This window comes from Oxyura jamaicensis, chromosome Z (assembly GCF_011077185.1).
Source record: "Oxyura jamaicensis isolate SHBP4307 breed ruddy duck chromosome Z, BPBGC_Ojam_1.0, whole genome shotgun sequence".
Lineage (NCBI taxonomy): Eukaryota > Metazoa > Chordata > Aves > Anseriformes > Anatidae > Oxyura > Oxyura jamaicensis.
This window is the reverse complement of record NC_048926.1, coordinates 31,112,749-31,137,158: the sequence shown is the minus strand read 5'-3', so window position 1 is coordinate 31,137,158 and position 24,410 is coordinate 31,112,749. Positions and strand designations below refer to the sequence as shown.

The 24,410-nt window shown below is 40.4% G+C and overlaps 1 protein-coding gene across 40 annotated transcripts in view; it reads left to right on the top strand.

Annotated features, from left to right (window-relative positions):
* The window catches only part of PTPRD (protein tyrosine phosphatase receptor type D), a 510,118-nt gene that overhangs the window by 450,927 nt on the left and 34,781 nt on the right, over positions 1-24,410 (top strand). For all 40 annotated transcript variants that reach the window (XM_035309873.1, XM_035309872.1, XM_035309868.1 and 37 more), the window contains 2 exons: positions 13,471-13,590; positions 14,043-14,197. In XM_035309873.1, the coding sequence (XP_035165764.1) occupies positions 13,471-13,590; positions 14,043-14,197 (275 nt within the window). The remainder of the gene's footprint in view (positions 1-13,470; positions 13,591-14,042; positions 14,198-24,410) is intronic.

Genomic DNA, 24,410 nt, shown 5'->3' with positions numbered 1-24,410 from the left:
GGGCTGGGACGGTTAGTGGACGGAGCGGGAGTGCAGGTAGTGCTTTCGTCCATCCCTACGGTGACAGGGAGGGGTACGGAGAGGACCAGGAAAGCCCACCTGTTAAACACGTGGCTCCGGGGCTGGTGCCAATGCAGAGATCTTGGGTTTTTCGACCATGGGGCACTTTACTCGACACCCGGCCTGATGGCCGCAGACGGGTCCCTATCTTTTAGGGGAAAACGGATCCTGGGCCAGGAGCTGGCAGGGCTCATTGATAGGGCTTTAAACTAGGTAAGAAGGGGGATGGGGGTGAAGCAAGGTTTGCTGGAGCTGTGCCAGGGGGAACAATAGCAAGGCCGGGGGATAAGGTAATGGCCCAGCTGAAGTGCATCTACACCAATGCACGCAGCATGGGTAACAAACAGGAGGAGCTGGAAGCCATCGTGCAGCGGGCAGGCTACGACTTGGTTGCCATCACGGAGACGTCGTGGGACCACTCATGACTGGAGTGCTGCAATGACTGGCTATAAACTCTTCAGAAAGGACAGGCAGCACAGAAGGGGTGGTGGAGTGGCTCTCTATATTAGAGAGTGTTTTGATGTTGTAGAACTCGAGGCTGGGCATGACAAAGTCGAGTCCCTTTGGGTTAGGATCGGCAGGGCCAACAAGGCTAGCGTCCTGGTCGGGGTCTGTTACAGACCGCCGAACCAGGACGAGGAGACGGATGAGGAGTTCTACAGGCAGCTGGCAGAAGTTGCAAAATCGTCAGCGTTGGTTCTCGTGGGGGACTTCAACTTCCCAGACATATCCTGGAAGCACAACACAGCCCAGAGGAAGCAGTCTAGGAGGTTTCTGGAGAGCGTGGAAGATAGCTTCCTGACACAGCTGGTTAGTGAGCCTACCAGGGGAGGCGCCCCGCTAGACCTTCTCTTCACAAACAGAGAAGGACTGGTGGAGGATGTGATTGTCGGGAGCTGTCTTGGGCAGAGTGACCATGAAATGGTGGAGTTCTCTATTCTTGGCAAGGCCAGGAAGGGGACCAGTAAAACCACTGTATTGGACTTTCGGAGGGCTGACTTTGTGCTGCTGAGGACACTGGTTGGTAGAGTCCCTTGGGAGGCGGTTCTGAAGGGCAGAGGAGTCCAGGAAGGCTGGGTGCTCTTCAAGAGGCAAATCTTAATGGCACAGGAACGGTCTGTCCCCACGTGCCCAAAGACGAGCTGGCGGGGAAGAAGACCAGCCTGGCTGAACAGAGAATTGTGGCTTGAGCTTAGAAGAAAAAAAGAGGGTTTATAATCTTTGGAAAAGTGGGCAGGCCACTAGGGAGGACTATAACGATATTGCGAGGCTGTGCAGGGACAAAATTAGAAAAGCCAAAGCTCATCTGGAGCTCAATCTGGCTACTGCCGTTAAAGATAACAAAAAATGTTTTTATAAATACATCAACACAAAAAGGAGGACTAAGGAGAATCTCCATCCTTTACTGGGTGCGGGGGGAAACTTAGTTACAAGAGATGAGGAAAAGGTGGAGGTGCTTAATGCCTTCTTTGCCTCAGTCTTTAACGGCAATTCCGATTGTTCTCTGGATACCCAGTACCCTGAACTGGTGGAAGGGGATGGGGAGAGAGATGTGGCCCTCACTATCCATGAAGAAATGGTTGGTGACCTGGTACGGCACTTGGATGTGCACAAGTCGATGGGGCCGGATGGGATCCACCCAAGGGTACTGAAAGAAGTGGCAGAGGTGCTGGCCAAGCCGCTTACCATCATTTATCAACAGTCCTGGCTATCGGGGGAGGTCCCAGTTGACTGGCGGCTAGCAAATGTGACGCCCATCTACAAGAAGGGCCGGAGGACTGACCCAGGAAACTACAGGCCTGTCAGTTTGACCTCAGTGCCAGGGAAGCTCATGGAGCAGATTATCTCGAGAGTCATCACGCAGCACTTGCAGGGCAAGCAGGCGATCAGGCCCAGTCAGCATGGGTTTATGAAGGGCAGGTCCTGCTTGACGAACCTGATCTCCTTCTATGACAAAGTGTCGCGCTGGGTGGATGAGGGAAAGGCTGTGGATGTGGTCTACCTTGACTTCAGCAAGGCTTTTGACACCGTTTCCCACAGCATTCTCCTCAAGAAACTGGCTGCTCTTGGCTTGGACTGGCGCACGCTTCGTTGGGTTAGAAACTGGCTGGATGGCCGGGCCCAAAGAGTCGTGGTAAATGGAGTCAAATCCAGTTGGAGGCCAGTCACTAGTGGCATTCCCCAGGACTCGGTGCTGGGGCTGGTCCTCTTCAATATCTTCATTGATGATCTGGACGAGGGCATTGAGTTCACCCTCAGTAAGTTTGCAGATGACACCAAGTTAGGTGCGTGTGTCGATCTGCTCGAGGGTAGGAAGGCTCTGCAGGAGGATCTGGATAGGCTGCACCGATGGGCCGAGGTCAACTGCATGAAGTTCAACAAGGCCAAGTGCCGGGTCCTGCACCTGGGGCGCAATAACCCCAAGCAGAGCTACAGGCTGGGAGATGAATGGTTGGAGAGCTGCCAGGCAGAGAAGGACCTGGGAGTGATGATTGATAGTCGGCTGAATATGAGCCAGCAGTGTGCTCAGGTGGCCAAGAAGGCCAATAGCATCCTGGCCTGTATAAGAAACAGTGTGGCCAGCAGGGCCAGGGAAGTGATTGTCCCTCTGTACTCGGCTCTGGTGAGGCCGCACCTCGAGTACTGTGTTCAGTTTTGGGCCCCTCACTACAAGAAGGACATCAAGGTGCTTGAGCGAGTCCAGAGAAGGGCTACGAAGCTGGTGAGGGGCCTGGAGAACAAGTCTTACAAGGAGCAGCTGAGGGAGCTGGGCTTGTTCAGCCTGGAGAAAAGGAGGCTCAGGGGTGACCTTATCGCTCTCTACAGGTACCTGAAGGGAGGCTGTAGCGAGGTGGGGGTTGGTCTGTTCTCCCACGTGCCTGGTGACAGGACGAGGGGGAATGGGTTAAAGTTGTGCCAGGGGAGGTTTAGGTTGGATGTTAGGAAGAACTTCTTTACCGAAAGGGTTTTTAGACACTGGAACGGGCTGCCCAGGGAAGTGGTGGAGTCACCATCCCTGGAGGTCTTGAAAAGACGTTTAGATGTAGAGCTTAGGGATATGGTTTAGTGGGGACTGTTAGTGTTAGGTCAGAGGTTGGACTTGATGATCTTGAGGTCTCTTCCAACCTAGAAAATTCTGTGATTCTGTGATTGTCTGGCTATTTTGTCTTATACACATTTGTAGCTGAGGACATACAGAATGAATGCTCTATGATAGAATATATTGGTAAATTACAGGGAATCTAGAGGAAAATGTCAACAATCAGATATTGGAGAAATGATATACAGGGAAGCCAGAAAGAATTGGATGTGTTTTATATATAAGACAATGAAAGAAAACATATTAGTCTTCCAGCATGTAAAAAGCTGTTAAAAAGGTCATGGCAATCAACAGTTTTCTCCTCCTGTGGGGCTCTAAGAGAAAAAAAATCAACTTTGCAGCAAAGCTATTGAAAGAACTTCCAGAATACAATGGTATGAATGGAGCAAATTCTGTAGGATGTTTGCTTCAGTCTTTTCCACTGTAAGCTTTCAAAACCTGCTTATATGATAGTCTTAATTGAAATGATATTGCAATACCTCCTCCTGTCACAAATGCTTGTCAAAGCACCACCAAGTTTTTCATTCTTTGATTCAGTGCCCATCAATGATGCATTTTTTCACTTTGCTTTAAGGTGAACTGATAGTTTTCTGGAAAATAACTTGTTCCTGAGGCATATGTTTAGACAATGGTTTAATCAAAACTGTATTGTAATTCTGTAATTTGGCTTTATTTACCTGGTTCTTTTGCTTTGTGCTTTGTAAGACATAAAGGATTGCTTCATATAATTATTTTCTTATTGCAGACAGAGGGACTCTGCCATGTAAAGAGAATGGCCATTGACATTTTGAGTTATAAGCTTTCCCTGCAAAAGTAAAAATTGTGCAAACTTGTTTCAAAATGCAAAGATTAGTTAATGTTTGTTTTAGCACTGCAATGTATTACTTTGGAGGAATTTCAGACTTGAAATGGTCAGTGAATTAATTCAGTGTTATTTAGAAAAAAAAATAAAAAAAATCCTGATGTGTCGGATTCTGTTGAAAGACATAGGATTTGGTTCTAAATTACAATGAGAAACGCACATCGAAATTTTAAGTTCTTCACACAAGTGTCTCTGAAGGAAGATATTTTGATTTAAATTTTCCATCATTTACAAAGCTTTTCCTAATTTCTAAGGAAGTTAATGGATACAGCTGAGTATTGAAAGGAACATGTTGGTAATAGAATTTTATTATTATTTTTATTATTATTATGGGTGGTCTTGCTCATCAGTATCACAGGAACTGCATAAAATATACATCTAACAGTTTTATCCATGTATTAAACTAGTAGTAGAAAACTCACTACAACTCAGAAGTTCCAGTCAAATATCAAATTCCAAGCTGAAACAATTTAAGGCTTCCAAAATTTTGGTCTGTTCCCTAATGCTATGTTTTTGATTTTCATGTTGTTTTATCCATTCACTTGTGGCTTTTGGGTGAATGAAAACCCGTAAGAATAGTAGACCTTTATTGCTCTAACATTCTACTCTTTTGATTTTATATATATATATATATATATATATTAATTTCACAGTATTCTTACATACTCATATCAGCAAAAAGAGATAGCTCTATTATGTAAATATAAATATCATTTTCTATGGTATGAACCATTGAAAATCTTCATTAGAGCACTTGAGTAGTAAGATGAGTTGTTCAATATATTTTTAAGTGATATCTCATTCAGTGAAATATTCAGACGCTACACAGAGATCAATCCTCAGTACAAGAAAAGGCTTATAGACCTTTTCAAAATAAAATAAAATAAAAATCTTGGAATTCTTGCTGTACTTAACTGTTTGGCAGATTCATCTTTCAAAATGAGTTCACTAAGACCTTGCCATCCATGCTGTTAGGAAGAGTTCCAAAAGAGCATCTCACACTGATGGCAGCAATATAGATCTGAATTGTTCTTGCCTTGTATAGATGAAGATGAAATATGAAATGGACAATGAAAGATGAATGTATTTCAAATATGCCCAAGATTACTTTTAATATCGGTTTCTTTTTCTTTGATTAGCTTTGCCACACTCGGTCATGAGGATCAGAATGGAAACAGTTCAGGAGATATTTTTTTAATTATCAATTATATTTCAGTATTAACTGTCAGAATACTAATCATAACTCAGAAAATTTAAAAAGAAAGGGTGTAGTGAGGGTTGATTTAGAGGACTGAAATTTGTTATGAATGAATTAGCTTAAATATCACAGAATATCTTAGAATATCATAGAATATATTGGGCTGGAAAGGACCTTAAAGATCATCTATTTCCAAATCCCCTACCATGGTCAGGGATGCCACCCACTAGATCAGGTTATGCAGGGCCTTGTGCAACCTGGTCTTGAACACTTCCAGGGATGGGGCATCCACAACTTCTCTGGGCAACCTGTTACAGTGCTTCACCATCCTCTGAGTGAAGATTTTCCTTCTAACATCTAATCTAAATCTCCCCTCTTTTACTTTAAACCATTCCCTCTTGTCTGGTTATCGTCTACCTCAGTAAAAATTTGCTCCTCATTTTTTATAAGCCCTCTTTAAATACTGAAAGGCCTCAGTTAATTATCCCTGGAGCCTTCTCTTCTCCAAGCTGAATATCCCCAGCTCTCTCAACTTTTCTTCACAGGAGAGCTGCTCCAGCCCTCTGATCATCTTCATGTCTCTCCTCTCGACCTGCTTTAATATGTCCATACCTTTATTGTGCTGCAGACTCCAGAGCTGGATGCGCTACTCCAAGCGGGGCTTCACAAGGGCAGAGTAGAGAGGGACAAACGCTTTCCTCAACCTGCTGGCCATTCTTCTGTTGATGTAGCCCAGGATGCAGTTGGTCTTCTGGGCTGCAAGCATGCACTGTTGGTTCATGTTGAGCTTTCAGTCCACCAGAACCCCCAGGTCCTTCTCTGCAGGGCTGTTCTCAATGAGGTCTCCTAGTCTGTACTCATGTCTGGGTTTACCCTGACCCAGATGCTGCTCTTTGGACTTGGATTGTGGAACCTCATTAGGTTCGTGTGGGCCCACTTCTCAAGCTTGTCCCAGTCTCAAGTCTCTTTGGACGGAAACTCTTCCTTCTGTTGCATTGACTGCACCATTTGTCTTGGTGTTATTTGCTGAGGGTGCGCTCAATCCCATTGTCTATGTCATTGATAAAGATATTAAACAGCACCAGTCCCAAGATAGACACTGAGGGACACCACTCATCACTAGCCTCCATCTGGATATAGAGCTGTTCACCAAAACTCTCTTAATGTGGACTTCAAGCCAATTCCTTATCCACTGAACAGTCCACCCATCAAAGCCATATCTCTCCAATTTGGAGATCAGGATGTCATGTGGGACCATGTCAAAGGCCTTGCAGAAGTCCAAGTAGAAGATCTCGATCGGTGTCCCTTTGTCAACTCATGCCGTCGCTCCATCATAGAAGGCCACCAGATCGGTCAGGCATGATTTGCATTTGGTGAAGCTGTGCTGACTGTCTCAGATCACCACCTTGTCTTACATGTACACTGATATTGCTTCCAGGAGGATCTGTTCCATGACTTGCCAGACACAGATGTGAGACTCACCAGTCTGTAGTTCTCTGGGTCTTTCTTTCTACCCTTTTTTAAAACGGAAGTGATGTTTTGCTCTTTCCAGTCACCAGGGATTTCCCCTGAGTGCCAGGAGTTTTGAAATGTGATGGAAAGTGGCTTGGCAACTGTGTCAGCCAGCTTCCTCAGGACCCTGGGATTCATGTCAGTGGTCCCGATAGATTCATACCTGTTCAGTTCCATCAGGTGGTCAGACCAGCTCTTTGCTTATAGTGGGAGGGACTTTGCTCCCCCAGCTGCCACCAAAGGTTCAGGGAAATGAGAGACCTGGGAAGCCTGACTGGCAGTGAAGACTGAGGCAAAGAAATTGCTGAGTACCTCAGCCTTCTCCACATCTGTTGTTACCTTCTTATTTATCAGAGGGGATACACTCTCCTTTGCCTTTCTTTCTGACCAATGTACCTACAGTTCCCCTTCTTGTTATTCTTTGCGTTTCTTGCCAAATTTAGTTCCATCCATGCCTTGGCTTTCCTGAACCCATCCTTTCACAACCAAACAGCATCTCTGTACTCTTCTCAGGATACATGTCCCTACTTCCACTGCCAGTGCATTTCCTTTTTACACCTCAGACTGATAAGCAGGTCCTAATAAACCATTCTGACTTCCTGCCTTCCCTGCTTGATTTCTTACAAATGAGGATGGAGAGCTCATTTATGTTATTTCTAAATCAAGTCTGGAACTTTTTCAAGGCTACTATAGTTAAGACCTTAGACAGGATTGTGTTGCACTGCAGAAGTACTTATTTTCTATCCAGTTTTTGAATTTCAAATACTCAGTTCAGGTGAATTTTAATGATGATACAGCATGTAAGATCTTAGGTATGCCTATACTCTCCCAGAGATATATATCTACTATAAATCGTTATTAGAGGCCAGTACATACAAGTGGTCTTTGTTCTATAGTCAAAAATTGATTCACAGAACAAAAAATTCCATAAATTATTGCATTAGAATCCATTTGTTGAGGCTTAGAAGGTTCTGTCTTCTTGGTATTGGGTGTTCAGTTCTTTAATTCTTTAAAAAATTAGGATGCTGGTAAATTCAGTGTCTGCTCAAGCCAAAATATAAAACTTCCTTGTTTTTCCTTCAGCCTTGTTCCTGGCAGGACAGATTTTCAACTTGGCCAAATCTTGTTTAAATATAACCTCAAAAATGTGTGTGTGTGTCTGTTTGTGTGTTGGGGGGGAAGGGGGGGAGGGTGTGGGAGCAAGGGGAAAGGGAGACTGTCTGACTTTCTTTCTTTTTTTTTTTTTTTTTTTTTTTAAAGAATTTGCATTACAATCTTACAATCTATTACATTAGTGTCCGTGTCTATGATCTTTAGACCAAAATCAGCCTGAACCTTAGGTGTCAAGGCATTTTTGCAAGGACAATGACTTCAAACAGCAACTGCTTGAAGAAAGAACATTGGCTTAAATGTCTGAGGCAGACAGCTAGCCTTTTAGTGTTTGAAGCAGTTTCGATCAGCAGCAACTAACAATACTTTTTATTGCACAAGTATTATTATAATTCAGCATTGTAATGTCACTTTCTTTTGAAGCAAAACTGTTTGAAAATGCCTTTTGAAATCTTTGCCTGCAAAAGGTTATTGTTAAGAAAACCAAAGGAAAAAAGTTTGTCACATACTGCTGTTATTTGTTACTTCAGATTTAGCATAATTCATATGCTATTCTTATAGCAAGGAATACACTGTATGAATTTGCCTTTTATTAGTTTACTATCTCTTCCCTAAACTGCATTTTGCCCTTATAAGCTCAGGTTTGTAACAGCTGGCTCATGTGTTAAGAATCACCTGAAGGGGCTTTTCAGCCTGAATGATGGAACTTTGTACTGGAAAATTATTTCTCTACCTGTTTCTCTACCCTTGAATGTCAGTAATCCTTGTATCCATATGTTCATATGGAAATACACTTCATTCAGCTCTGTTGGTGCAAGACATCACCCTCTCTAGTATCTGTAACTTGCTGAAGTGTGAATATCCACAAATATTCTTAAGAACTCTGCTAACTACTTAAACTCCTCAAGTCTGAAATGTTTTCAATCTTCTCATTTTTAATGGAAGAGAAAGCATTTATATTTTCTTTTACCTTTGCTTTCAGGTTACTGCCCACACTTCCAAGAAGAGTAAGGGTGATCTGTGTGTAAGATTTGTAGAGAAATAAAATGTTTGAGGGGCAGACTGAAAGTGACTATCATTAGTTATGTCTTCTAGCTGTGTCTACTACCATGGTGCTTACAAGATTGTAAAATATATTTCTAGTCTTTTGGTAGCTGCACTTATCTCAGATGTGGTGGCTTGGCAGTATGCAACCAATCATCCCGAGGCAGGGAATGTAGTAGTTAGAGGTATGCTTGTCATTACTGGTAATTTAATTTCTCTTCAGAATCACCCGTGAGTTCTTTAATGTGTGTATTTCCTTTTTCTTGCCAAGTTTAGTGACAGGCAAGAGAACATTAGAGAATTATTGGTTGAAGTTATTTTTTCTTTATTTGTGTAAAGCTAGGGAGACAAAAAAGCTCTCACTGCATACAGGTGAATATAGCCTGCAGAGGAAAAGCTCAACCCTTGAAACTGGGAACTGGGTGGGTAAGAAGAGGATGAGGATCATGAAATTCACCAAAGGTTAGTTATGACTTAGTCTGAAAATAAATCAACCCCTTCAACTGTATTTTCAACTGTATCACCACACCTTACCACATTAGAACTGTCAGTTTTCCAAACTGCATATACAAGTGAGGAAGAAATTCTCCATAACAGAAGCATCTTAAGCACGTTAAATGCATTTATCAAACACTACTCAAAATAGACGTGTTGACATTTATTGTTAAAATTTGGGTGACTCAAGGGGTTTGAGATTTTTTTTTTCTGTGTGTGAAAAATGATTAATGTGTAACCTCTGAAAATAAACTTTCTCTAAGCACCACAGGCTGGGTTTATAGTATAGTTCATTTTGAAATTTTTGGATAAAACTTTTAACAGGACCTCTCTCTCAGAAAATAGTGTCTCAGCAATTGAATTAATTACATTATTTGATTTATCATTATTATTATTATTATTATTAAAGCCAATGGAAAATGTTCTGATCTCTCACAGAAATAAACTGTTAGGAGTATTGGGAATGTAGAATTTATGATCACAGAAGCAGAAGTCTAAGAGGTAGGTAAAGACGTATCTTAAAAAGACCTCTTGTCCTGAGAAAAACCAAGAGGCAAAAGGAATAAAACATACAGTTACATCAACTTATGCTGCATATACCCTTCAAGAATTTCAAATTCACATCTAAAATCATTTTTTCTTTCTAAAAACTTGATACATATTTTCCTTGATTCCCAATTGCAGATAATGTATACAATGTTTTACAAATCGTATTTATTTTTGAACGGCTTCCAGTGTCAACTTTTAGCAACAGTCTTCTGCGTAAAATAGTTATCACAGAACATACTTTAGAAAAAATGTAAAATTATTGGAGTTTATTTTAGAAAAACTCATAAATGAATAAAAACAGAATCTGATCATATAAGAGTAGGCATATGAGTTTTCTTCCAGGTTAACTGGAAAAGATAAATTTTGTACAGGCTTCTGAATCTAGGTATATGTTTAACAGTAGATTACCATACTTCCCGTACCTCTACTTAACACTTCCCCAGTAGTATTTCTGATGGAAATGCATTAGAAAACTTTGATTTTTGTGAACATCTTTCAAAGTTACAACTAGTAAGTTCTGGTGTACTGCACAGTAAAAAGTCCTTTAAGAGAATGCAACAAAATAAAAATAAAATGGGTATTTTCTGTGTGGTCAGTCTATAGTGCTTCTTTTCCACCTCTCTTTCTTGGTCACTCTCGTCCCCTGTGCTGTGGGGTCCGTCCCACAGGATGCAGTCCTTGCTGAACTGATCCAGCGTGGGCTTCCCACTGGCAGCAGCTCTTCAAGAACTGCTCCAGATATGGGTCCGTACCAAGGGGCCCATCCCTCAGGAGCAAACTGCTCCAGCCTGGGTCCCCCACAGGCAGCAGCTCCTGCCAGGTCAACTGCTCCTGTGTGGTCTCCTCTCCACAGGCTACAGGTCCGGCCCAGAATCTGCTCTGGCAGGGGTCTTCCACAGGCCGCAGCCTCCGTCGGTGCAGGGCCACCTGCTCCACCGTGGTCTCCTCCATGGGCTGCAGTGTGGAACCCTGCTCCACCGTGGAACTCCATGGGCTGCAGGGGGACAGCCTGCTTCACCATGGTCCTCACCACAGGGCACAGAGGACTTCTGCTCTCCCCCTCCTTCTTCACTGACCTTGGCGCCTGCAAGGCTGTTCCTCACTCCTCTCACTCTCCCAGCTGCTGTGTGGCGCAGCGTTTTTTTTTGTTTTGTTTTGTTTTGTTTTTGTTTTTGTTTTTGTTTTGTTTTGTTTTGTTTTGTTTTCCCTGTCTTAAATATGCTCTCACGAAGGCACAAAACAACTTCACTTATTAGCTCAGCTCTGGTCAGCAGTGGGGCCCTTACCTAACATGGGGCAGCTTCTAGATCCTTCTCACAGAAGCAACCCCTATGGCCCCCTGCTACCAAAACCTTGCCACATAAACCCACTACAGAAGTATCTCCAGGACAAGGTGACCTACACGTTTAGGCATGCAAGCAGACATTTTCCTCATATTCATTCTATTAAAAGTGGCATGGAGTCTTCTAAACATTTTATTCATTTTTTAAAAATCATTCAAATCCAAACCAGTTTAGTCTGGTTTGCCTCACCAGGATTACAAACAAAAAATTCCATTAAAAAACATATATAATATGTTATCCTGTAGGAAATAAAATAAACCACAACTTTTCAGGCTAAAATATAGCTAAGCAAGTTACATTGTATCTATGTTGATGGTAAAAGGAAACAAGATTTACTATATTAAAATAACTCAATTGAAATTATACATTTCTGTCTGATTTTCAGAAGGCCACATGGCTTCTTTTACTGTTAGGAATCCTGCAAAATAAATCACTGATATTTATGAATTATTATTATTTTTTTTTTTTTTCACTCAGTGGCACAAGGAAGGATTTACCTAATTCCTGTATATAAGTATTTTTGTATAGTTTATACACTATTGATATAATTTTCTAGACTATAATATCAATAAACATTTTTTTTGTTATTTTGTTTTAACTCCATATCTATAAATGAAGCTATCACTTTCTGTAAAAACTGCATCTAATGAACATTCATCACCTGTTTCAGTGGTCAGTCTTTTATTCTTCTGTTTATGTAGATTACTTGTTCACAAAATGTGATTTCTGAACCAGAATTAATCTGTGCCTTCTAATCCTCAAACTAAAATGATTTGCAAGTAAAAGCTACTCATGACTGGGGAATTTGAAAGTGTTCTAAGTCTTTTAGTGGATAGAATGAGAAAGCCGGAGAAAAAATGTGTTTCCAAGATGAATTTTTAAATTTTCTGGTTTAGGGAATCACTTTTTTTTTTTTTTTTTCTGGATTAGTATGATAACTTACATTTTTATCAGAAATACTGTTCAATATTCTGCTGTTGTTTCTTACAGCTTGCTTAATTCTCACTGAACGTGATGAATCTGGCTTAGAGTGATTAATAAAGGCATTTGTTAAACAACTACGATGCATTATTACTGAACTCAGAGTACACCTTTCTCTACTACATGCGAGTCTAATTCATAAGAATTTGTTGTTACAAACAAAACTGATACTGATTCTGTTTAACACATCAGTCAATGAAAGCAAAAAAATTTCCTTTAATCCCTCTACTATTCAGTAACATCTTCTCTGATTATTTTAGTAATTTTTCATTTTTTTCTCATAATAACTTTCATTGTAAATATATATATATATATTTAGCTGAAACAAATAATTGAGTCTCAGAAAATATTATAAACTTATGGTTCTTCTATGCTTCTAATTCAGAATTATTTCAGCTTGTTTATATTCTAATCTATGGTATTTTTAAATGGAGATTTCTCTGAATGAAAAGTCCTGTGTCTTTTAAATGTATTAAATGAATTTTCTCTATCACATCATGTTTTTAAAATGCCCATGAACATAATTTTGTTACGTTTCATAACACTGAACCGAGAAGGAAATTTTATTTTCTCACAATGCACTTAATACTTGCTCATGCTTTTATTTATATCTGTGTTAAAAATATTTCTCAAATAAATTCAATGTTTTATTAAGATCTTTCTATACACATTAAATGTGGTTTATACTAGCATCAGAGCAACGTTTATATGTTATGGGACTAATGTGAAATATATTCCATATGGCAAATATTCGAAAACTTGAGTATCTACCTTTACTGGATTGATAGCATTATTAAATTCTAGTTTGTGAAAGAGGAATTACTTAGGTCATTGTCATGGTTTTGGCTAGGATAGAAATATTTTTTTCTCTTAGTATGCAATGCTTAGCTGATGGCCAGGTTAAACCACAGTAGTCATATTTTTAGCTATTGTAAATTGATTTTTTTATTGTATCTATATTTACTGATATTTTTGACCATTTATACCATGGAATGTACAAGTACCCATTATGGAAGAAGATATTATAAGCATTACTATCAGAAAAAAAAAAAAAAGCAATTCTTATGGAAAATAAAACAGATTTATCATGTTGAATCCATAGCATTTGTTGAACATTGTAACTCCACATACTTTGAAAGCCTACAGTGATATACAGTCGGGTGTGTAACAAATGTCAATTTTAATGTATGAAATAATTCTATATTTTTCACTGCAGGTGAAATGTGATCAGTACTGGCCAAGCAGAGGCACAGAAACTTATGGACTGATCCAAGTGACCCTTTTAGACACTGTTGAATTGGCAACATACTGTGTTCGTACATTTGCACTTTACAAGGTATTTAATTCCTTTCCTTTTCCTTCACCCTCCACTTTCCCTCTCCCCTCCCCTTCATGGAAAGTTTCCCCTTCATGAAACACTTCTACTGACAGAGCACATTCTTATCATTGCATGAACTTTTGTAGGTTAATACAAAAGTCTCACTATGAAAAAAAACTTAACTGAATGCAATATTAACTAAATCACAGCCACTTGTTTTGATGCATTAGTGTGCCATATTACAGTTAAAGCTCATGCATTGTTTGATGCTTGTAGTACAGAACAGAAGAAACATTTCCCTCCATAGCTTGAGTTCAGTTTCTCCGGTCTCAAATGGGATTTAAATGATCTTCTCCTCTATACAGGCTACTGCAGGTGTTTCACTCAAAAGTGCCAATATGATATCAAATGAAAATTTTGTTATGAAGTTTTTTTATTGTTGTTTTGTTTGCTTGTTTTTAATTCCTTAGAATGGCTCAAGTGAGAAAAGGGAAGTGAGGCAATTCCAGTTCACTGCCTGGCCTGACCATGGTGTCCCAGAACACCCAACACCATTCTTAGCTTTCTTGCGACGAGTCAAGACCTGTAATCCGCCTGATGCTGGACCTATGGTCGTGCATTGCAGGTAAGCCCAGAATTTTATTATGTCAAGATTATTGCTTTTAGGTTTATTGAAGATGAAAACATTTTCTTCTTTCATACAGACTTCCGTGTCTGTCAAAGAAAGAGATAATTATTGCAAATAAGGGACTAGAGTACGGCACTGCCAACCGGGATGGGTAAAAATTATTTTCTTTGGTATGTGCAAGAGGAATTAATTTTAGAATAACCAGCAGTTTGCAGGGTGAAAGCACGACACTAGTCTGCAGGTAGAATACAGAAGTATCTATGTCTTTCAGATGGTGGCATGGAAAAGAAATCCTGTTGGTTTAAGAACCTGCATATTGAAGAAAATGTATTTTAAACAATAGAACAGCTTATGTAATTATTACTTACATTATGTATATAAGTAAAGAACATTAAAATTAAGAACAATAAATGGCAACTTTTACTGAAAATAGGTTAATGTGTTTTCAAGGATAAACCCTTGAGGACTGTGAGGAGATGGAATGGCAAAGGGCATAGCTGGGGTATGAGCTGAGGCTGAGCTCAGTTTCTGGGAAATGAGTGCTCCATGCAGTTTGCAGATCTCCATACAAGAGATGAATTAATAAGCTTTAAAGAGAAAAACATCAGCTCCTCTTAATGGTCTGATAGTAAGGGAAATAAAAAGGAAGAGAAGGAGATTCTGCAGAAATCTCTGAAAAGAGCAAGTCTTGTAGAAAGCCTTAGAATCACGCTAAAAGTATCAGCAGCATACATCTGCCAATTCTGACAGAAAAAATCTGCACGATGGAACCCCTTCTCTCCTGCATTATGTTGTTATAGTTTACACAGTTTACTGTGCTGCTCCTTTCAAACGGAACCCCCAAGATCAATTATTTTTGTGGAATTCATTTAGGTATACCTTCAGTTAATAAGGCTAAGGGCTACTTATTCACTAAGCACTGCTTATTCATTGAAACTATGCATGCATAATGTATTTGAAAAGCAGTCTTGTTTTTGTCATCCAAAAACTGAGGATGACAAAAGGATTATAGCACACCACTCTCTTACTTCTGGCCTTTGTAAGCCAACCACGGAAGCTGTTTATTTGTACATTTCCAAAATGATTAAAAGAGACTCTTGTAAATGAGAAAGGAAAATAAAATCAACAGGAAAATAAAATAATCAGTACTTAAATGTGGAAAGCCAGAGATCAGAGAACATGAGACAGAGAGAGAGAGATATTTAATGCTTATTGAAATGCCATGGTTAGAAACTGGAGTAATTGTAAGTAATAGTATTGCAGTAATAATATTACAGGCTGAGGGAGGTGATTCTCCCCCTCTGCTCTGCCCTTGTGAGGCCCAACTAGAGTCTGGGGCCCCCAGCATAAGAAGGATGTGAACCTGTTCCAGCATGTCTAGAGAAGAGCCATGAAGATGATTAGAGGGCTGGAGCATCTCTCCTATGAAATCTGAGAGAGCTGGGGATGCTCAGCCTGGGGAAAAGAAGGCTCTGGGGAGACCTTATTGCAGCCTTTTAACACTTAAAAGTGTCTGATAAAATAAAGAGCAAGTTTTTGCTTGGGCAGAAAATAACTTGATGAGGGGGAATGGTTTTAATCTAAAATGGGTTTAACCTAAAAGAGGGGAAATCTCAATTAGATGTTAAGATGAAATTTTTTCACTCAGAGGGTGGTGAGGCACTGGAACAGGTTGCCTGCAGAAGCTGTGGGTGCCCCATTCCTGCAGGTGTTCAAGACCAGGCTGGACAAGGCCCCGGGCAACCTAATCTAGTGGGTGGCATGGGGGTTGGAAACAGATTATCTTTAAGGTACCTTCCAACCCAAGCCATTAATATTTCCATGATTCTATGAATATTAAAAATCTGTTTTTATAGCTTACTGACAGTGAGATATTTTGTACCTGTTTTTACAATATTGTAATACATTTTGAATATTGCCTAATGTATAATGACACAATTATAGATTGTCTTAGCTGTCATTTTGTCAGCTTGATTTATATGTAGCCTATCTCCAAAGAGGTGCTCAGCAAAGAAATTACGTTCTTAATAAATAAATAAATAAATAATAATAATAATAATAATAATAATAATAAATATGAATCCTCCTAGTCTGGGAACACTGAGAAATTGGTATATTTATCTAAATTCTCTCAATGCTAAAATAGACAAATTGAATAAGTTTTTAAGAGTCATAGTCAGTGGAAAAGATTAAATGAAGTATAAAGCTCATTATCACTCAGTGGTGTTGATGAACTTAAAGGCCATTCTTTTCTCTGTGGTGGCAATATGTCAAAATTTCAGTGAAACTGATAATCAGGTTATGAGGTGATGCCTGTTGAGGGATTTTTTTTTTTTTCCAACTTCCAATTATTTTATTTATTCATGCTCTAAAATATGCATATCCTGTAAATTTGTCCAAGCTCTTTGCTTGGAGAAATTATGATTTTATTTATTTATTTATTTATTTTATGAGCTTTTGGAGAAATTATGATTGTAGGCATTTCACACAACCTATCCACTCCCAACAATCTGTCTATTGAGCAGAAGACTAATGAAACCCAATCCATTGCAAATTTGAAAATCTGTGTCTCTGTACTTAAATATTTTGATGTGTTTGGGCATGTAGCAGCAAATGTTGCAGACATTCTGAAGTTTATTTATACAGCTATTAACTCAGCAGTAACTTAATAAAGCCATTCTTACAGTGGTAATGTGTCTCTCCACTCAGCTCTTGTAGGCACATAGTAGGAACATTAAATTTGACATTTGTCTTCCTTTACCATTTTCAATTTGACATTAACAAATTAGTTACAAATTTAGAAGAGGGACACTAACAAAGCATCAGCATTTTTTTTTTAAATTATTTATTTATTTTAGGCCAAGAATACGTGTTTAATTAAGCAACGCTAAAACCTTCCACATTTAGTTTGAAATAAAAGTACTGAAAGTGCCTAAACGTTTCATTTCAAACTGAGGGAAAAAAAATCATTTTATGTTGAGAATGAAAAAGTAAGCAAGTTTTGCATACTTTTTTTTTTTTTCTTAGAATCTACTTTCAGATTTTTCTCTCTTTCTCTGCTGCTGACTGTAAATTTCACCATTCCATTCTTTTATTTTCTTCTTATCCTTAGTCTTCTCTCTTTTTTTTCATTTTTTTTTTTTTTTTTTACATTTTTTTTTCTCTACATTGTCTGGATGACCATTTATCTTGTAGACTCCCTATAGACACATTCTATGTCTATCCTTCACTTACTCTGTTTCCTCAAATACTTTTCGCTATGTTTTATCATATTGCTGAACTGCTTCATTATGAAATATGTTTCTATTAGCACAGAATTATTGAAAATAAAAGCTAGTGTGCAAATATGCAGTGGGAGGAGTTATCTGTCTATAAAATTTCTGTGAGTTTAGCTCAGGGTTTCTGACACCCAGTAAAAGTAACAGGAGCCTTTCTGATGAGGGAATAAATGTGCATATTGATCAGTGGCAAGTAATCCTACATTTATTCTGTATTTATATGTAGGTATTGTAAGTTAAAAGTTCATCCCAAGTTTTCCCTTACTACATGCTCCAAATCTGCCTTAAGATTGACCTACAGTTTTCTTTCAGTCCACTTTACATTAAGAGATTTTTCCAGTTTGTTTGATGGTTTGGGGATGTGGCTATACATTCTGTAGGGAATAAGACTAGTGGTCACTGCTGCTTCACATCACTACATCATGAGTGTGGCCCCAGAGAAATTTGTATCAAAGCCTTAGTAGCTGATAAGCTAGTGTAATATCCTGTTCCTGTTCCTGCTGAGTGTATGAAGAATTTAATAATGTACAGTGTGGTTATTAGGGAGAAAGCCTGAGGTGAAAGCAGTGACACCTGAAGAACCCACTCTATAAAGATCTGAATAAATTCTATTTACATAACAGTGACCAGAAAAAAATGCATAGTCTGAAGTGGTGACATTAACTGTGAGTACAATATAACAATTACCATTCAAAATTGTTTGACTTGACTTGACAAGACAAGTTCTGATAAGTGGAGTTCTAACAACTGTCTAACAAATGCAAACTGAAGCCTTCATAACAAGTTTGTGCAGTGAGAGCAAAGAAAAGTAGATAATTGTCTGATCTGCATGCATGATAACATAAATAATTTGTTATTAATGTCCATATAAGATACATCTTTCCATGTCATTTGCACACCTAGTCTTGGATAATTAACTATTTGTTTGCCTGTGTAGTACTGAATTTGTATCTAATACACAAGTCAAACGCATATTGAAAAATGTTATATGATAGAAAAGTGAGGAGATTTTTAAGCTGGAAAGGCAATTGAAGTATAGTTAAAGATACATATTTTTTTTTTTAAGGAGAATACATATGTCATTGCTGAAAGGATTATGAAGAGGCACCAAAAAGACAATATAAAGGTCTAATCTAAATGTGGGTTTGTTTATTTATATAATCAGATATTATGGTAGGTCTACCTTTTTAGGTAGTTTTACTGATTTTCAATGCATTCTTCTTCCAGGAAAAATCTATACTTCCTACCTATATCCACCAGAAAAGGTTATATTTAGAAATATGTTCATTATAAACTGCCATTTTCCATTATCCTTTTGTGAGTTACATTATCCCAATAACAGCAGCATCATTATTTTCAGTGTGAGACTTAAAAAGTGAAAATGGTAAAAGAAAGCTGGTAAATCCAAGCTAAGGCTTGCCCAAAGAAGAAATAATAAGGCATAAGAAATTCAGCAATCTCATCCTGTTTGTAGACACTTTCCATAATGTGTATACAGATCTTGACTGGCCTATTAAGAGTAAGTTGTCTGAGATTTTTTTTTGTGGTGGTAGAAATACTTGGTGCAGGCAGGTGCTTTTTCTTTTACAGTTTATTCTGTTTTAAGCCTGTATCCTCTCAGGCCTTTACATAATAGCTTAATAATATCACAGTGTAACTGGTGTCTCAGCATGACTTGCCATAATTTGCAAAGCTGATCTAGAGAAAAAGTGATTCTTTAATGAAAAAATGCAGTCTTAAACCATAGAGTCTGCATTGGAGAGGCTGTAATTTGTGGTTTAATGACATAATGGGGAAAGCATACATTTTTGTTTGAAGTTGGATAAGTGCAGGCAAACAGGTGCTAATCAGATCACAATAAAACAGCACCACAGGGTGTTTGGAGCTTTATGCCTCTATGTTTTCAAAACATCACAGAAACTTTAGTAGTTGTTTCAGTAACACTGCAGAATAGTTAAACATGCAAGTGCAATCCCATGTTTGGAAATGCATAATATCAGCATCAAAGGGCCTATCTTTAAGACACTTTGTGAAGTTCTGTTATCTGCTGTTAATGATGCTATTGCAAACACAGAAACCTGGATTGTATGGAAAAATGTGACTGCTTTATACAACTCCATGTCTGAGTGTCTGAGTGTATTAACACAGTCAGCACAGGAAAGAAAAAAAAAATAAAAATAAAATTAAGTTAATGTTCAAAAAATAACAATATGCAATGTGATGTAATTTTAAACTAGTATTTTTACTTATTTTTTTGTTCAATGTTTCAGTATCAGAGAGAGAGAGAGATCTAAGGCAATGGTTTTCTAGTGGATTTTTTTTCTTATTACTTTATCTCCACATCTTTTGAACCTGCTTATTGTTTTTATTGTTTTTGCCACAGCCCTCATGAGTGCTTATTTTCTAATCCTAGTAGTGAGTAGGCTGCAGATGACTGTCTGTGCTTTTTGACAGTGGGGAGAAAAATCTCCCTACTATATATTCAGAAATCTCTCAAAGGAGATTCTAAAACATTAAAAGCTTCCTCATCCCTTTCCTCTCCCTACCCTGAGAGCAACTCTGAATCTTACCTATCTTCCCTGCACAGCTGAAAACTCTGAAGAGAAAAACATAACAAGTGTATTTTAGTGTGACAAATGTTTCAATATCACAAATATTCTAACCTTCCTGTGCTTTACCTCCATTCCTTATCCATCAGCTACTGGGATGCTGCTATGAGTTGGACTGTACAAACTCACTAGTATTTATTCACAAATAAAAATCAGAGAGGTTAGGGTAAGTTTCTTCTTAGATTCCTTTCTTATAAGAATGTAGCTAGTGACCATGCTTAAGTTATTTAATTCCTTGTAAAATAAAAATGCAACAATCAGTAAGTTCCCTGTTTTTCATTGTATTCCGTTTGTATTCAGAGTTTCAGTTATTCCAACTATGCAGTATGTTGAGAATTTCATTTTTCAGATTTCATTTCTGTCTTACACAAAATATCCCAAGGCTTAGAGAGTTTGATACCATAGAAATCTAATCTCTTCTTAAAGAACTGGAAATGATAGTAATCACTCTCTGTCCAGTGCTGTTAGGAATCACATACATGTTTAGTGTAGAAAATTTTGAATGGCTGTCTTCATTATATTTTTACTTGAAATTATTGAATCTACTAGAAAATGGGAAGGAGTCTGGAAAAAAGGGTTGATAAATGCTAGCTGGCAAAAATGAACCACCAGCACATTAATGAGGCATCATTGGTATAGCAAGTAACTATTTGATAATCACCTGTATGAGTAGCAAAACAGAGATAAAGGAGTTGGGGCTTCCCTTCATATTCTCACATCTTCAAGTTCGAAGACTGGTCTGTTTTATGAAGATCATAGAGGAGTTCACAGAATCACCGAATCATCTAGGATGGAAGAGACCTCCAAGATCACTGAGTCCAACCTCTGACCTAACGCTAACAAGTCTTCCACTAAACCATATCCCTAAGCTCTAAATCTAAATGTATTTAAAGACCTCCAGGGATGGTGACCCAACCACTTCCCTGGGCAGCCTATTCCAGTGACTAACAACCCTTTCAGTAAAGAAGTTCTTCCTAGTATCCAACCTAAACCTCCCCTGGTGCAACTTTAACCCATTCTCCCTCGTCCTGTCACTGGACACGTGGGAGAATAGACCCCCCAACTCACTACAGCCTCCTTTAAGGTACCTATTGAGAGTGATAAGGTTGCCCCTGAGCCTTCTCTTTTCCAGGCTGAACAAGCCCAGCTCCCTCAGCCACTCCTCATAAGACTTGTTCTCCAGACCCTTCACCAGCTTCGTTGCCCTTCTCAGGACTTGCTCAAGCACCTTGATGTCCTTCCTGTAGTGAGGGGCCCAAAACTGAACACAGTACTCAAGGTGCGGCCTCACCAGAGCCGAGTACAGGGGGACAATCACTTCCCTGGACCTGCTGGCCACGCTGTTTCTTATGCAAGCCAGGATGCTGCTGGCCTTCTTGGCCGCCTGATCACACTGCTGGCTCATATTCAGCTGACTGTCAACCACTACTCCCAGGTCCTTCTCTGACAGGCAGCTTTCTAACCACTCATCTCCCAGCCTGTAGCTCTGTTTGGGGTTGTTGTGCCCCAGGTGCAGGACCCGGCACTTGGCCTTGTTGAACTTCATGCAGTTGACCTCGGCCCATCGGTCCAGCCTCTCCAGATCCTCCTGCAGAGCCTTCCTACCCTTGAGCAGATCGACACACTCACCTAACTAGGTGTCATCTGCAAACTCACTGAGGGTGTAATCAATCCCCTCATCCAGATCATCAATAAAGACATTAAAGAGAACTGGCCCCAGTACTGAGCCCTGGGGGACTCCACTAGTGACCAGCCTCCAACTGGATTTAACTCCATTCACCACGACTCTTTGGGCCCGTGTGATGGTTTTACTCGAGTGGGCAGCCGAGCTCCACCACAATCGCTCTCTCACTCCTCCCCTCCTCAAAGAGGAAGGGGGAGAAAAGACAACACAAAGAGCTCGAGCTTTGAGATGAGAATGATTTAATTAAAGGAAAGGGGAATGGGGAGAAAGGGAAACAAAAGAAACAAGGCCACGGGGAAGCACAGAGAGAAAGAAAAAAAAGTTATTCTCTACTTCCCATCAACGAGCGATGTTCGGCCACGTCCCGGGAAGCAGGGCCTCAAAACGCGTACCGGTTGTTCAGGAGAGACCCTCCCCCACGAGAGCCCCCCTTTTATTGCTGAGTGTGATGCAGGTGTTATGGAATATCCCTTTGGTTGGTTTAGGTCAGCTGCCCTGGTGATGTCCCCTCCCCATCAATTGCCCACCCCCAGCCTGCTGGCTCTTGGGGGCCTGGAAGGAGTTCTGATGTTGTGCCAGCACTATGCAGCAATAGACACAACACTGGAGTGATACCAGTGCTGTTCCAGCTATGAGTGTAGAGCGCAGCACTGTGTGGGCTGCTGCGGGAAAAGGTGACTCCATCCCAGACAGACCCAACACAGCCTGGCTACCCAGCCAGTTTCTAACCCAACAAAGCGTACGCCGGTCTAAGCCAAGAGCAGTCAGTTTCCTGAGGAGAATGCTGTGGGAAATAGTGTCAAAAGCCTTACTGAAGTCAAGGTAGACCACATCCACAGCCTTTCCTTCATCCACCCAGCATGCCACTTTGTCATAGAAGGAGATCAAGTAAGTCAAGCAGGACCTGCCTTTCATAAACCCATGCTGACTGAGCCTGATCGCCTGGTGGTCCTGCAAGTGCCACGTGATGATACTCAAGATAATCTGCTCCACGACCTTCCCTGGCACTGAGGTCAAACTAACAAGCCTATAGTTTCCTGGGTCAACCTTCTGGCCCTTCTTGTAGATGAGCATCATGTTTGCTAGCCGCCAATCAACTGGGACCTCCTCCGATAGCCAGGACTGGTGATAAATGATGGAAAGCAGCTTGGCCAGCCCTTCTTCCAATTCTCTCAGTACCCTCAGGTGGATCCCATCTGGCCCCATCAACTTTCATACAACCAAGTGTTGTAGCAGGTCACCAGCCATTTCGTCATGGATTGTGAGGGCCTCATTCTGCTCCCCACCCCCTTCCACCAGCTCAGGATACTGGGTATCCAGAGAACAACTAGTCTAGCTGCTATAGTCTGAGGCAAAGAAGGTATTAAGCACCTCAGCCTTTTCTTCATCTCCTGTCACTAAGTTTCCCCCCGCATCCAGTAAAGGATGGAGATTCTCCTTAATCCTCCTTTTCATGTAAATGTATTTAGAAAAAAGATTTTCCGTTATCTTTAACAGCAGTAGCCAGATTGAGCTCCAGATGAGCTTTGGCCTTTCTAATTTTGTCCCTGAACATCCTTACAACATCCTTATAATCCTTCTGAGTAGCCCGCCCTCTTTTCCAAAGTTCATAAACACTTTTTTTTTTTTTTTCTTAAGCTCTAGCCACAACTCTCTGTTCAGCCAGGCCGGTCTTCCATGCCAGCTTGTCTTTGGGCACATGGGGACAGACCGCTCCTGAGCCTTTCAGATTTCCTTCTTGAGAAGTGCCCAGACTTCCTGGACTCCTCTGCCCTTCAGAACTGCCTCCCAAGGGACTCTGCCAAACAGTGTCCTGAACAGCTCAAAGTCTGCCCTCCAGAAGTCAAAGACAGCAGTTTCACTGGTCCCCCTCCTGACTTCACCAAGAATAGAGAACTCTACCATTTTGTGGTCACTCTGCCCAAGACAGCTCCTGACCACCACATGTGTGAACAGAAGGTCTAGTGGGGCACCTCCCCTGGTAGGCTCACTAACCAGCTGCATCAGGAAACTTTCTTCTATTCTCTCTAGAAACCTCCTAGACTCCTTCCTCTGAGCTATACCACATTTCCAGGATATGTCTGGGAAGCTGAAGTCCCCCACAAGGACAAGAGCTAACAGTTTCGCAACTTCTGCCAACTGCCTGAAAAATTCCTCATCCGTCTCCTCATCCTGGTTTGACAGTCTATAGCAGACTCCCATCTGGATGCCTGCCTTGTTGGCCTTCCCGCTGATCCTAACCCATAGGTACTCAACCTGATAATTCCCAGTCTCAGCCTCAAGTTCCACAACATCAAAACACTCTCTAATATAGAGAGGCACACCACCACCCCTTCTGTGCTGCCTGTCCCTTCTGAAGAGCCTATAGCCAGTCAATGCAGCACTCCAGTCATGGGAGTGGTCCCACCACAATTCAGTGATGGCAACCAAGTCATAGCTAGCCTGCTGCGCAATGGCTTCCAGCTCCTCCTTTTTTGCCCACGTCTTTGTTGCCCATGCTGCACGCATTAGTATAGATGAACTTCAGATGGGCCATTGCCTGCTCCCCTGTTTTCACCTGTACTGTGTTACTCTCTTGCATTTATACAGAAAAAGAGCAGAGTCTCAGTCTGTATTCTGATGAATCCAGTGAGAGATGG